This window comes from Rhamphochromis sp. 'chilingali' (genome assembly GCF_963969265.1).
Source record: "Rhamphochromis sp. 'chilingali' genome assembly, chromosome: 18".
NCBI lineage: Eukaryota > Metazoa > Chordata > Actinopteri > Cichliformes > Cichlidae > Rhamphochromis > Rhamphochromis sp. 'chilingali'.
Genome location: NC_137945.1, coordinates 2012089 through 2025695, shown reverse-complemented (window position 1 = coordinate 2025695; position 13607 = coordinate 2012089). Strand labels below are relative to the sequence as shown.

Genomic DNA, 13607 nt, shown 5'->3' with positions numbered 1-13607 from the left:
GGAGGGGCTTTCTCTCTCTCTTTTCTTTTTTCTCTCCGGACGCGTAAAAACGAGCAGGAAGCGCCGCGCGCACAGAGGACGGAGAGCCGCGCGGAGGGAGCAGCTTCACACTAAAAGAGCAGAAGAAGAAGAAGAGAAAAGAGGAGGAGAAGAAGCGGGGGATCAGGCGGAGGACTCTGCTGGATGTAGCTGTTTGCGGCTGTTTTGCGGGGAATGTGCGGCTCCTCCGCAGCTGCTCTCCAACTTTGCGAGTCTCTGCTCTCATGCCGAGAGGCGGACGCAGAGGATGGGAGTTACCTGGTCCTCCAGATGCCTCGCGCTCTTCCTGGCTCTGCACATAGGTGAGCGCAGAAAGTCACGCTTTGCGGGTTTTTCTCTGTAATTGCACCAAATTCCAGGATGAAAGCTGCGCTTTTAGACGTGTTTGCAGATGATGAGGAGCTTGTTTCACGTTTGTTATCATGAAAGAATTTTTCTTCTTCTTTTGTGACCTTTAAAGTGTCTCTGTCGCCGCTTTTCAGTCACTTCTCATTTTTATTTCATCGCCTGCAGAAATAAAAGAAAAACGCGAGTTTCGGGTGAAATGTTCTGCTCCTTTGAGTTGTTCTGAGTCTGCGCAGAGCCGAGGCCGTCCGTGGGGCAGATGGAGTGTTTTTTCTGAATCGTGTCGGTGCTGCTGTCCGGACTTTTCTTGTCCCGATGAAGCCGCGCAGACATGTGAGCGGCGGTGGGCTCCACTTCACATTCGGCGCGTGCGCGTGTGCGTGCATGTGTGCGCTAACAAGGGGAATGCCCCCCTCCCTCCGCCTCCTCCCCCTCCCCTCCTCGGTGTCCCACGCTGGACGCGTTTTTATTTGATTTGAATCATTTTTAATTCAAAATGTGAGAAAAATAAAAACACGTTTTGTTTTATTTCGCTCTGATTTTTACGGCCCTTCGTGATTTTTAGTTTCGAGTGTTGAAGCTTCACAAAAGAGAAAAAGGCCTGAAAAAAAAAATCACAGAAATGTCGGAGCGGATCCGCAGTGCGCGTGAAACCCGGAGGATGGAGACGGCACGAGCCCGCGTTTAACCCCTGCAGCTGCAAAAAATGAAATGAAATAAAAATAAATTAAATTGAATAAAATATAATATAATACAATAAAATGAGCCGATACGTTTCTTGTGGGCAGCCGGGCTCGTGCACGCAGGAACAGCACGTTTGATTTCAGCTTTCACGTAAAAATAAATCAGGTGTTTCCGCGGGATCCGTCTAATAACTGGAAGGAAGGAAATTAAAAATTTCCACGAGCAGAGACGCGGAGATGATTTCTGTTTTTCTGCTGTTGCATAACGACGCTGTGGAGGATGGCTCAGTGTGTGTGTGTGTGTGTGTGTGTGTGTGTGTGTGTGTGTGTGTGTGTGTGTGTGCAGAGGGATGCTGAATTATTCAGGACGCAGAGTCCTCGGTGCTGATGTTAGTCAGAGCTCCGAGCAGGAGGTGAAGGAAGATGAGGAATCAAGAGAAAATCCACGCGCGCGCTTTCACGTCCTTCACGCACAGCGGTGACCATCAGAACCGAGCGAGGCCAAAATACGTGGAATGATTCCACGCAGGTGATTTTTCCCTGCAGGGAAACGTCTCCTCCTCCTTCTTCTTTCACTCACAGAGAATCTGATCTTCGTCCCGTTTTCATGTTTCCGCCGTGAATCTTTCGGCGTCTCCGAAATGCTGCAGTCTGATTGGTCCGAGGTTTGGCGCGCCGCTGCAGCACAATCCTCAAAATCAGTTGAACAATAAATTTATGACATGCACATCGAAAACACGGCTCATGTTCACGTGTTTGGCTGTTTGTGAAACTCACACGTGGGCATCAAATTCAGAGTAAAGATCAGAATCGAAACTGTGGAGATTTTGTGGATTTTTAGGGTTAAAATTTCCGTTTTTGGCGCATTTTTACGCACGAAAATGGCCTCGTGTGTAAAGGAGGTGGGTGTGTCCGCCGCGTGAAGCTACAGCACGCTGCTTTTGGCATGACACACTGCAGGCAACAGTGTGTGTGTGTGTGTGTGTGTGTGTGTGTGTGTGTGTGTGTGTGTGTGTGTGTGTGTGTGGACGTGGGGTGAATGAGTGCACGCGTGCTTGATGGGAGGCGTGAACGAAAAAGAGGGAAATTAATTAATGTGCACGACAGCGGGTTCCATCAAACAGGAGTAATAAAAAATAGCAGATAATTATAATAAAATAAAATAATAAATAAATAAAGATCATGTGTGTGCGTGGGGGGGGGGGTGCATTCTTTTTTTAATGGATCAGAAATAAAAGCATCTTTGGAGATGAGAAAACAGAAATTTCACGCGACAAAAACGAGTCGAAGTGACTGAAATGTGTAAGAAAGAGAAAGAAAACGGGGAAAATATAAAGAATAAAACAAACGCGCGCAGCGGGTTTTTTAAGGCGCAAACCAGAAATAAAAACGCAACTTTTGCGCAAGAAAAATGCTGCAAAAAGCCCCAAATTTACCCCCAAACTGTCGCAAAGCTCCGTTTGGATTTCTTTGATTCTTTATTAAAAATAAATTCCCGATAAAAACGTTTTAAAAACTCAAATTTGAGCTTTTGTGAAGCCGAGACTGGGGAGGGCGCGTTTTTCTTTTTTATACACTTAGTTGTTGCAGCCATATCATGCAGCCTATTAGAGATGATGTAATGCTCCAACATACAGCGGGAGAGAGACAATGGAGAGTGAGGGGGAGGAGGGGAGGAGGTGCGCTTTCATTCATTTATTTATTCAGATTAAATTTCGGGAGCAACAGGAAGCAGAAACGTGAAACCCGCAGTGACAAAAATCACGTTAAGTTCAAAATGTTTCCAGAAAGTCGCTGAAGATTAAACATGAGGCAGAATTTAAAAACGCGATTTAGATTTTACTCAAATCAAAGATTCAAAAAAGAAAAAACAGGAATTCGATCTAAAAAATGCAGAAAAACCAGAATCAGGGTCATCAAAGAAATGCTGTCACGTGCTGCATCCTGACAGGAAGTGGGACAGAATGGGGTTCTTTTAACGGTGCCTCACGCGCATCCTCACGCGCATCCTCACGCGCTCGTGTTTCGTCCTCAAACTCTTTAAAGGCAAACACGGATCTTATTGAATCTGCGACCTCCAATAAAGAAAATTCAGCTTTAAAAAAAAGATCTTTTTGTTTCATTGTTGAAAAATAAAAAACATTTTTTCCTTCATCTGACAAACAGCTGCTCGGCTGCTTTTTCTACTGGATCACGTGGTCTGTGGTGCCTCTGCTGGTCATAAGTAATGATTTAATGCTGTTCACTCATTAAACACAGCTGTATAATATTACATTTTTATAAGAAAATGTGTCCGAGGAGGATAAATAAATAACATTTCGTATTATTTTAAATGAAAACATTATTTTATGGAGATTTCTGTGACAATAATTTCATTTAATTTAAACAAATAAAAAGAAATGAAGAGATATTATGGGGACACATGGGAATATTAAATAAATAAACATGTTATAATATTAAAAAGATAAAAACCTTAAAATAAATCCTCCTAAAGCTGATTACAAAAAGTCAAAAATTCAAAAAGATTCTGAAATAAATCCCAGATAAAAAAAAAAGAAATCAATAAAAATTCCAGATGAACAGAGACGAGATGAATCACACTGGATACAAATAGTTTGCTGAATTAATCTGTTGGATTAAAAAAAGATCATCTTAATATTTTGGGGTTATTTTAAAACTAAACACAAAATGTTGTTTAATGAATGAATAAAACAAATTAATACATTTTTATTCTGAAAACATTTAAAACCTTTTAAATAAAAATGATTTTTAAATATTTCAGGTCAAACCGTCAGTACGTTACAATAACAGTAATTTAAATAAGGCTCATCATTAATGCTAATCTGTGTCAGTGTCATCAGAGTATATTTATACATCGATTAGAATAAAAGACATAATAAAATCACAGGTTCACTATCAGCTGATGTGCGGCGTTCAAACCCAGCTCGTTAAACGTAGCTCTGTGCAGATTTAATGAATCAGAAATACGAAGACGCAGAAACATGGAAACAATCACGAGTTTCATTTTTCAGAGGCAGGTGTGGTTTCTGTCCTAGCACGCCTTCACTGCGACACACGTCACTGGATTTATTGTTTCAGACTAGTGCAACGAAAACGTTTGATCTTATGATCTTATCACTCGAGCTAGCACCCACGCTCTCTAATTATGAAGTAATCAGCTGGAGACAACTGAAGGCCGACAGAGACTGAAATGAGCACAAAGACAAAGTTTGATCGATGGTTGAGCAGAGATCTGAGGTCAGGCTGTAGTTAGTGTAGCTTAGCATGAAGCCTGGAGGATCACCGAGCCTGGCTTTGACCAAACTCCAGAAATGCATCTTCCAGTTCGCACCTCCAAATCTTCTCTCTGGTTGCACAAAGTAAAATTTAGTCGAGTGAAATGTGCTCGCTGTCTGGCTTTTATTCAGATTACAGAAAGTTCACAAAAGGAGGACGTGCAGTTTGTGTTTGTGACCACAAGGAGGCGTCAGGAACACAAATGTTGTTATTTAAACAGAAACCATTTAAAGGCCAAAAACCTTTAAATGAAGATCTTTGTTAAATTGTTCTTTTATTTTGAAAAACCGCCTGTTTAACCACATGCTTATCCACCTGATTGTAAATATAAAACAAATGAAAGGATTTTAATTATGCAATAACATAAATACAGACTGCTGGTACATTTTCTCCGTGTTGGTAACAGGAAACAAGCTTTTATCTCCAGGTTTTGGTCATCTGCCTCCGAAAGCTGCATTATTGAAGCACTATTATGCTAACAGGAAGGGAACAGAGGGCTTTTAAAGGCTTTTACTCTGAAAATAATGATAGAAAACTGCTGGGAGAGAGCGCAGAGTGAACCAGGCCACTAAAAAGTTCTTTCCTGTTGTTGATCCTCCATAAAGAGGATCCTGTAGTGACCCTAGCTCATCGTGGACATGTGTGGAAACAGGTAGATCCTACGTGGGTGATCAGTCTCTCCCTCGTCCTCTAACAGCCGCGTCTCGTCCTACACGTCACGCCGTGTTAGCCCACGGTTTGATGGAGCGGAACCGGACAGCAGCACCCAAACCAATCAATCAGCCCGATCCCCTGCTTAACGAACCACACGCACGCAGTCACAGAGGTCGTGTAAAGGGGTGTGTGTGTGACTGCATGGGTGTAGGAGGCGTGTCACATTTGGCAGCTTCATAGAGGCGTTTCCCTGTCATGTATGTTAGTTTGCTCTGATGTGTTTCTAATGAGCAGAAGGAATAAAACCAACACAAACTGGAGCTGCGTGATCGTAGCACTGAACTAAGACTCCAGCTCCACATTATAACAGCTTTAAGTCTGTTAGCGCTCCCTGATACACCTGTGAGAACATTTGTAGATTCCACTTCTGTAAAATAATATTAGAAATTTTGCTCTTTTATTCTCAGATTTCACTCTCAGCTGATCTGATCACTCGTGCACTGTGCGGCCATGTTTTCATCTGTTTGTCTTCTATGATCTCCTCTTTGAAAACACGCTGCTCTTTGACAAACATGCTTAAGACCAACGAGTTCGTCTGAAAGGATGTTCGGCTCGCTCCGTTTGCTGATGACTCCGTGTTTTATACGTGATTTGATTTCTGCTCAGTCGGCTGCAGAACGAAGCTGGGAGGGAGACTGTTAACATCTGGACTCGTTCCTTTGATAAAAGAACAGTTTCTATGTGAATGTTTTTAGTTTCTGGTACACAGAGTTGACCCAGTGTATTTAAGACTACATATAGACTGAACAGAAAAGTCTTTCAGGTATTTTTGTCCACCATCATGAGCAGGCGAAGTCTCAAACTAACTGTGAACCAAATTAAATCAGTACAAATGTGGAGTTTCACTGTGAAAGCTGAAAAAAGGTTTAAACTGGGACAAAAAAGATATTTAAGGTTTAGAACAAGATGCAACAGATCTAAAACCTTTGTGCTGTAAGCTCCCACAGTTTGCTTTGATGTAAACGTCTCCATTGTTTCTCACCACTCTTCGTCCTCCTCTTCCTCCCCTGCAGTCTCCGTGTTGCAGACGGTGCTGGTCAGTGCTGATCAATGTGACTCGGTGTTCAAGGGTTTCTCAGACTGCCTCATTCAGCTGGGAGACAACATGGCCAACTATCCCCAGGACCTGGACGACAGGCAGAACCTGCACCAGATCTGCACGTACGTTTACCACAAACACACACAAACACACACAAACACAACATCGCATCAGCGGGGGCGGGGCTTATAGCATTGATGCAATTTATTTAAAAAAGTAAAAAATTCTAAGCAGTTTTACAACGGTTGAAGGTATTTGTTTTTTCCCTCTGGATCTTTGTTCCAATAAACGAGTTTGTTTAATTAAATATGTTCAAATATGTCATTTAAAGTCCAATAATGCGCAATCACATAGCAACAATAATTATAGTGCTAAGCTAGGCTACTAAAGGACATCAATCCACGTCTAACAAACCTCTCTGGTCCAAATTATTTCACCCCGTTAATCAATAAAGTGAAAAATATTAAGCTGATGTAAAAGTCAAATCAGTGTGTATAAACAGCAATGAGTCCATAAGAGGTCACAATGAGACGAGAGGTCGTTTCATAGTCTGCGATCAGACTCGCAGAGAAAACACTGCATTCACATAACACAGGAAATGCTGTTAGAGCGATCCTCGCTGCAGTTATTGATTTTATAGTTTCCGTCCTTTTCAAAACTACATGTGACAGTAATGAGTCAGAGGACAGAGATCTGCTCTCGTGTGCCGACAAACTGGAGCTTAGCTGCAGTGGTTTGGTTTTACGGGGCCGTGTGAACTGGTCTGTCTCTAATGCCGAGCCCCATCTGTGACGCCGTGAAGAGTCTGCCACTCTGATCTCACAGAAACCAGTAAGAGTGATTTAACCGCTAACCCTGAGGGGGAAACGGGTGTAGTCAGTGGGGGAGTGCGCATATGTGCAGCCCAGATGACCCCCACCACCCACCATCTTCCCTTTAATCCATCCCACCACCCAAACCGGGTGGGCACCAGATGGCACGCTGCAGCAAGGAGCCCCCACCCCTCCCCGCACACACATGACTTTTTAATTCAGTGACAGCTCCATCACAGCGGTGTTGAGGCGTGGCAGGAGGTGCGCGTTAATACGCCTCCTCACACACACACACACACACACACACACACACACACACACACACACACACAGGCGTTAATTGCTCAGAGATGTAGCATCGACACGGCTCAGTTCAAGAGGTCAACATCAATAATAGCAGATTGGAAGATTGGATTAGATATGCTGTGTGTGTGTGTGTGTGTGTGTGTGTGTGTGTGTGTGTGTGTGTGTGTGTGTGTGTGTGTGTGTGTGTGTCGCCACATTAACTTGGAGGGGGATGGAAAAAAACTGATGGGACAGATGAGAGAGAAGGACAAAGAAATAAAGAAGAAAACAAGCAGAGAGGAAGAGGAGGAGAAATCAGGCCAAGTGAGCACAGGAGGGAAAAACATGAGTATTAATATTTTATCAAACCAAGAGAGTGAAGAGGGGAAGACGAGCAGAGGGGGGGCTGTAGTAAAGGAAGGAGACAGCTGACGAGTCATTACCTGCGACGCCCTCCACACACTTTATTCTGTGAAGCTTTAATGCATGACTGTAGTCTCCAAGTGTTAGACTGTAAAAGTTCTACACTCATAACATGAAATAAAGGCCTGTAGATTCCCACAGTGGGGCCTTCAGCTGGATCACAACATGTGTGATCATAAATTCTTATCATTTAAAAACAGCTTCTAAACTTACATGATAAGGTTTCAGGATGAGATGCAAGTCTTTATAATCTTAAAAAGATTTCTTTGGACTGGATCCAGAAACAGATACATACAATAAAAAGGACTTTTTCAGCTTTTGATGCTGAACGTGTCTCAATGTTTACTGCATCATTATCAGTATTACTCAGTATCGTTGCTACAGGTGGACGAGGAGGCGCCCAGTCTAACAGCATCACGTGTGGAACACGTGTGTTTGTGCAGCAGGAGCAGAAAACCTACAAACTCAAGCAGGACTTTAACACTTTAAGTAAACATGTAGTTCCTGAATTTGAATTTAGTTTGCAGGAGGCATGACCAGCTGACTCTGTGAGGACGCGGTGTGCAGGCAGTTTCCACCCATGTCGCTGTGGCCACGCCTCTTTCAAACAGATAATTATGGATTCGTGGAGAATAAAAATATGCGGCTGCAGATTTGGGAACATTAAAAACAAAAAATAAATTGCGACCAGTTGGAAGAAACAAAGCTTTAGTTGTATGTGGAGTAAAAACATTAGAATCAGTAAAGCAGCTTCTATTGTAGGCGTGCTCCTGTGTGGAAGCCGCTAAAGGCAGCCAGTGTTTTGCCTTCAATATTGAAGTGTTTTGCTGGGTAATGATGGAGACGGCGGCGCTGTAATGGGCGCAGGCTGCAGCTCTCGAGCTCCAGCTTTGTTTTACTGGAATATAAAAACTAGATGAAGTTCACCGGCTGGATCTTCATAAGCTTTTTCCTCTCTGTGAGTTCAGTGCTGCCAGATTCTGGGATGGTTTCCACTCTTGGCTCTGCTCCTCAGTGTAGCTGATGCAGTCAGTTTAAAAACCAGCCTCCCACTGCAGTCAAAAGCTTGTGGCGTTAATGCTTGCTGTGTTTTCTCCTGCCAGTTACTGGGATAACTTCCACTCCTGTGCCACGACGGCGCTGGCGGACTGCCAGGAGGGAGCGACGGACCTCTGGGATAAACTGAAAAAGGAGTCCCGAAACCTGAATTTCCGCGGGAGTTTGTTTGAACTCTGTGGCGGCGGCAACGGAGCCCCCAGATCTGCCAACGCCAGGGGCCTCGCCTTGGTCCTAACCACACTGCCCACCATACTGACTTGGCTGGCGTTTTAACAGAAATGAGGAAAAACATGGAAGCACAAAGCGAAAAGAAGTAAAAAAAGAAAAAAAAGGAAAAATCCAACTGAAAAAAGAAAATAGGACAAGAGTGATAGCTGCTCTTCCAAAATACTTCAAAGTTTGAACTCATCACAAGAAAATACTCCCCGAATGGATTTTTACTGCTAGGTCACCGTACGGCGGCCCAGGTCGCCTTCCTGGGACATCTGCAGGCCGCCGTCCTCCCGGAGCGTTCATCCAATCACACGCAGACGCGACCCAGAGGCCGATAACATGAAATATTCAACACGCCTTTGAAACGATGACAATGATGAAAATCTGATGGATTCCCGTCCGCTTACAACCGTGGAATTACACAGTATTAAAGTCAACCATGAATTATTGATGTTTAGTAGGCTTGGCCTAGACAGCGCTGTGTGACTGCAGGGCGCTGACACTGTATCAGGCTATATATTAGAGTCCCCATGTAGCCCATGGTACATATTCATGTGTAACGCGAGGCCACAAAATCAATAAGACGAGCCAAGGCCTCGAGCCGATTCAGACCTGACGCCTCATTTTCACCACGGACAGATTCTCCTTTTTCTTTTTTTATTACGCCAAGTAGACTCTGTGGTATATTTGATGGACTGAATGCTTCGTGTAATATTTGTACTCGTATTGGCTGTTTGTTGTTTTCAGGCCACGGTCACACCAGCGCTAAATGCAGTCGTAATAACTGGCAGCAAAGACAGCTTACCAAAATTACACATTTTACAGGCAGAAAAACTGCAATGACACTACTGACCTTTGACCCCTACAGCATGGCTCTCAATCAACAGTATTCTTACATTCATAGTGTTGTATTTGGTTGTGGAGCTGGCCGGGTTGCTGCCATGCCACGTTTCTGGTGTGACCGTAGGCTTGTTTTTCTTGACCAAACTCTGAGGTGCAGAGATGTGGTGGAGTATCAAGCCTGCTTGCCCTTAAAGAACAGTTTATACTGTTGTTAACGTGCATGATATCAGTTCAGAGACTCTCAAAACATTTCAGGAAATGGGCACAAAAACATTAAATGTTTTATAAGACGTTGTCAGGTTCAAGTTAGTTTTTGCTTCTGTTGGAAGGACACTTGTATTATCTCGATGTTTCATTTCTGTATTATTAGAATTGTTCATTTTGTTACTGCTTTTTGGTGGTAATATAAACTCAACACTTCCTGTAAGAGTTTCAAATTAAAAGCCCTTAAGAAACAATCACAACAAAGAACAACAAAAAGTGAAAATGGCACAGTTACATTTAAGCAACAGCTGATGACAGGTGACTATATATTGTGAATAATAAGGACATACAGCTGACTTTTAACCAAGCATTGCATTATAAATATTATGGACAGCATTAATTTTAAACTCTTTTATTTACAAGTGCATAAAGCACTCAAAAAGCTTAAATTCAAAGTAATAAGCCCTCCTGGGCACCAGCACATAGTGCCAGGTAGTTACTATGCAACATACTAGATGTTTTAATTTTAGCTTTTTAAAAAAGAAATAAAAGATTAATTTCCATTATTTAAGCATTTGTTTATTTATATGGTGGAATTTATTGTGCAACCACTTAAAATCTGTCCATGGTCAGAAAACAATAGTCAAGAAGCAAGCTAATGTTAGCCAGCTAGCTGTAACTTGGCACCTCTGTTTAAAGTTTTCGTAACGTAAACGTATAAAATAATGAACACATGATAAGCTAACAAACTTTGTAATCCAGATCAACCCTACGAGTTTTGATGTGACCGCTAGAGTACTTTACTATGTTGGTTAGCTAACAAGCCAGCTTTAGCTAACATTAGCAAGCGGTAAGCTAGCTTGAAGGGACTATTTGGATTCCCACAACTAAAGAAATTTCCTAAACTGAATCTAACTCACTGTTTTGGCCCCACTAGATTAAACGGGCTTTATTCTCGCTAATGTTTGCTAACTTGTTTGTAATCATGTAAAGGTACTTTACCGCAGTTAACAGTTAGAAGAATGACATGATTTAGGATATGCCCAGTTAAACTAAGTAATTATATTATAACAGCAGAAATGTACGTCATATGTAAGAGACATGCATAGCTTATGTCTTACATTTGTTTTCCCAGGTTGTATTTGGAGACAGACTTTATTTATTTATATCAACTGTGCTTCCTGCGATGATCAGAGAGCTACCGTTTAATTAAAAACTCCAAAATTCTGTTTGAGAATATAAGCTAGCTGTAACCATATTGTGTCCACACCTCCAAATCTAGCATGACTCAGTGAAGCAGGCTATGCCCAAAGTCGATCAACGTGTAATAACTTAGCAGTATGGCAGTAGTTCAGCTAAGACATGACATTTAAAGAGATTAGAGTAGCTAGCAGGTTGGAGGCTAAAGCAGATAGTATTTGTGTTAGCAAGTAAATTGGATTGCCATGGGTTAGTGACTAAAACATATTACATCAGGTTAGCTAACAGTTTGTATTTGCAGCTAAACCAAACACTGTTTAGCTTTAGCTTCTCCTTCATGAATTACCCTTCAGGTAGAACATTTCCTCACAGAGATGATGATGAATGTCTTAAATCACTGTAGCCAAAACCTTTCTGGTTTATAGCTCGAGAAAGTTGTTACGACGTGCTCATTTCCTGAAATCCCACGAGACCAAGGACTCCGACTGATGGAAACTTGTTTTGGATGTGAAAGTAGCAACACATTGAAATTAACTTTAGTTCCTGTTGGTGGGTGACATCCGCCATCTTTCATATCAGCACAACCACGTGTTAGAAATGAATGACTTTGAGAGCTAAACGGTTACTGCGAGGAGAAGCTGAGAGCAATACGAAGACGCGACTTCATGGCCAGTGTAGCTGAAAAAAAAAAAGAAATCACGAAAAAATGATGATTAAAAAAATCAAACCGTGGCTGAAGAGTGATATGACTGTTGCCATTAAGCACATCCCCCCTTTTCATACCAGTGATCCATACTAGATGACCTTAGCGGTGATATATTTTAGGTCTGTATGTTAGATTAAAAGCAGAGTCCCAACAGTATAGTAGCATCATGAACTACATAAATACAGTAAATGAATTTGAGGAGGGAGTTTATTTCTTTGCCGAGGCACCGACAATGTTTCCACTGCCTTCTGATGAAAAGATGTGTACTTCTGTTTGTTTGTTTGTTGGTTTGTCTCTTTGTTTGTTTATGGGGATGTTGCAAAAAGAGTTTAAAAAAAAATCTTACGAAAATCATCTAAGAAGAGAAAATGTATATGAAAAAGGATTTTAAGAAAATAAAAACTCTATTATAGATAATCTATCCCAGACTTTACAGATTATAGGCCTACTGAGATATTAAAAGATGAATAAATAAATAAAAGATTGCTAAAATGATGAAGAGTATTAAATAAAACGACAACTGTTTGAAAATGATTGTGTGCTGTGGTTTTAATCTGGTTTGCTGAGTTTGAGATGATGGAGCTGGGTTTGGAGTGTTTTCATTATTAATGAAGGAGAGTCCCTGAGCTGCCACATGTCTCAGCTCTCAGTTTATATTGACTGAGACAAAGAGGTTCAGGAGGAAGAGGAAGGGGGAGGAGGAAGAAGGTTGACTGCGTATCCTGCTGAAGACATCATTTGGATAATTCATGCTGCCAAAACCCTCAAACCGACCTGGATTTGATTTTATATGGACCGTTAAGTCTTTAAAATATCTGATGAACATCACAGGATGAAATAAATCTGGTTTTCATGCGTCAGGCGGACAAATTAAAGGAATATTCTCATTAATTTCCTTTTGTTTAACTGTTTTTTTAAGCAGCATTCAGCATAAGACCTTCAGATCTTCTGATACTTTAATGACAGAACTGTAAAATATTCTTGCTGATGAATGACAACATCAGCAACCTTTTTCCATCTGGGAAATATCAATAGTTGCCCGGTGGATGGACTGAATTTATTTGCTGATTGGAAGCAGTTGCAGTGACCAACTGGTCATCCAAAAGTTGAGCAATAAACGTAACCAATAGGCGACCACGTTCGATTGAAAGGCGATTGCACAGGCCGTCTGGTGGGAGGCAACCTGTCTCCAAACAATCAGTGAACTCTGACTGCTGGCAGTGACTTTTAGATAAACAATTGCCGACTAATTTCCAAACAGATTGCCAACATGTTGCAATCAGTCTGAGCTGATGAGCTCCTGACGTGTTTCACGTGGTTGTATTCTGGTTATATTTCTGTATAAAAGCCAGGATTGTTGCCACATGTGTAAGTTAGAAATTAAATTGTCGCAGACATGATCCACATCTTTGAAGAAACCATTTCAAAGGCAACAGAATCGCAGGTTCATTACATGCAGGTGCAATAATGTAGGTCATGTCTCCCACCACTCTTTCCCCTCGTGTGTCTGCAGGATTTGGACCCTTTCAGCAGCAGTTTTGGGCCAATTCTGCCTAATTTTACCAGCTGCTACGTGATGCATTTAAACAAAACTGTGGTTTGTTGTTCAAATGAAAGGAGACACGAGCTCCATTAAAATGTAAAAATAGAAATATTAACGTTTTTGAATGTACGTATGAATATGGGATATTATACATGAAAATGTTCTTGTTTATGAGTGCGCAAAAAGTCAAATTCAACAATGG

General features: G+C 41.8%; 1 protein-coding gene across 1 annotated transcript; it reads left to right on the top strand.

The window, feature by feature from the left end:
• Nucleotides 1-66: 66 nt before the first annotated feature.
• Nucleotides 67-12598, top strand: nrn1a (neuritin 1a). Its single transcript, XM_080865922.1, has 3 exons — nucleotides 67-341; nucleotides 6092-6239; nucleotides 8741-12598. Exons 1-3 carry the CDS (start codon nucleotides 287-289, stop codon nucleotides 8967-8969), a joined length of 432 nt encoding a protein of 143 aa, XP_080722048.1. The 5' UTR covers nucleotides 67-286; the 3' UTR covers nucleotides 8970-12598.
• Nucleotides 12599-13607: the final 1009 nt, after the last annotated feature.

Excerpts from the sequence above, each read along its gene's own strand:
- nrn1a (XM_080865922.1), top strand. The coding sequence starts at position 287 with ATGGGAGTTACCTGGTCCTCCAGATGCCTCGCGCTCTTCCTGGCTCTG. Across the intron at positions 342-6,091 it reads CTTCCTGGCTCTGCACATAG|TCTCCGTGTTGCAGACGGTG; the intron begins GTGAGCGCAGAA and ends CCTCCCCTGCAG. Across the intron at positions 6,240-8,740 it reads AACCTGCACCAGATCTGCAC|TTACTGGGATAACTTCCACT; the intron begins GTACGTTTACCA and ends TTCTCCTGCCAG.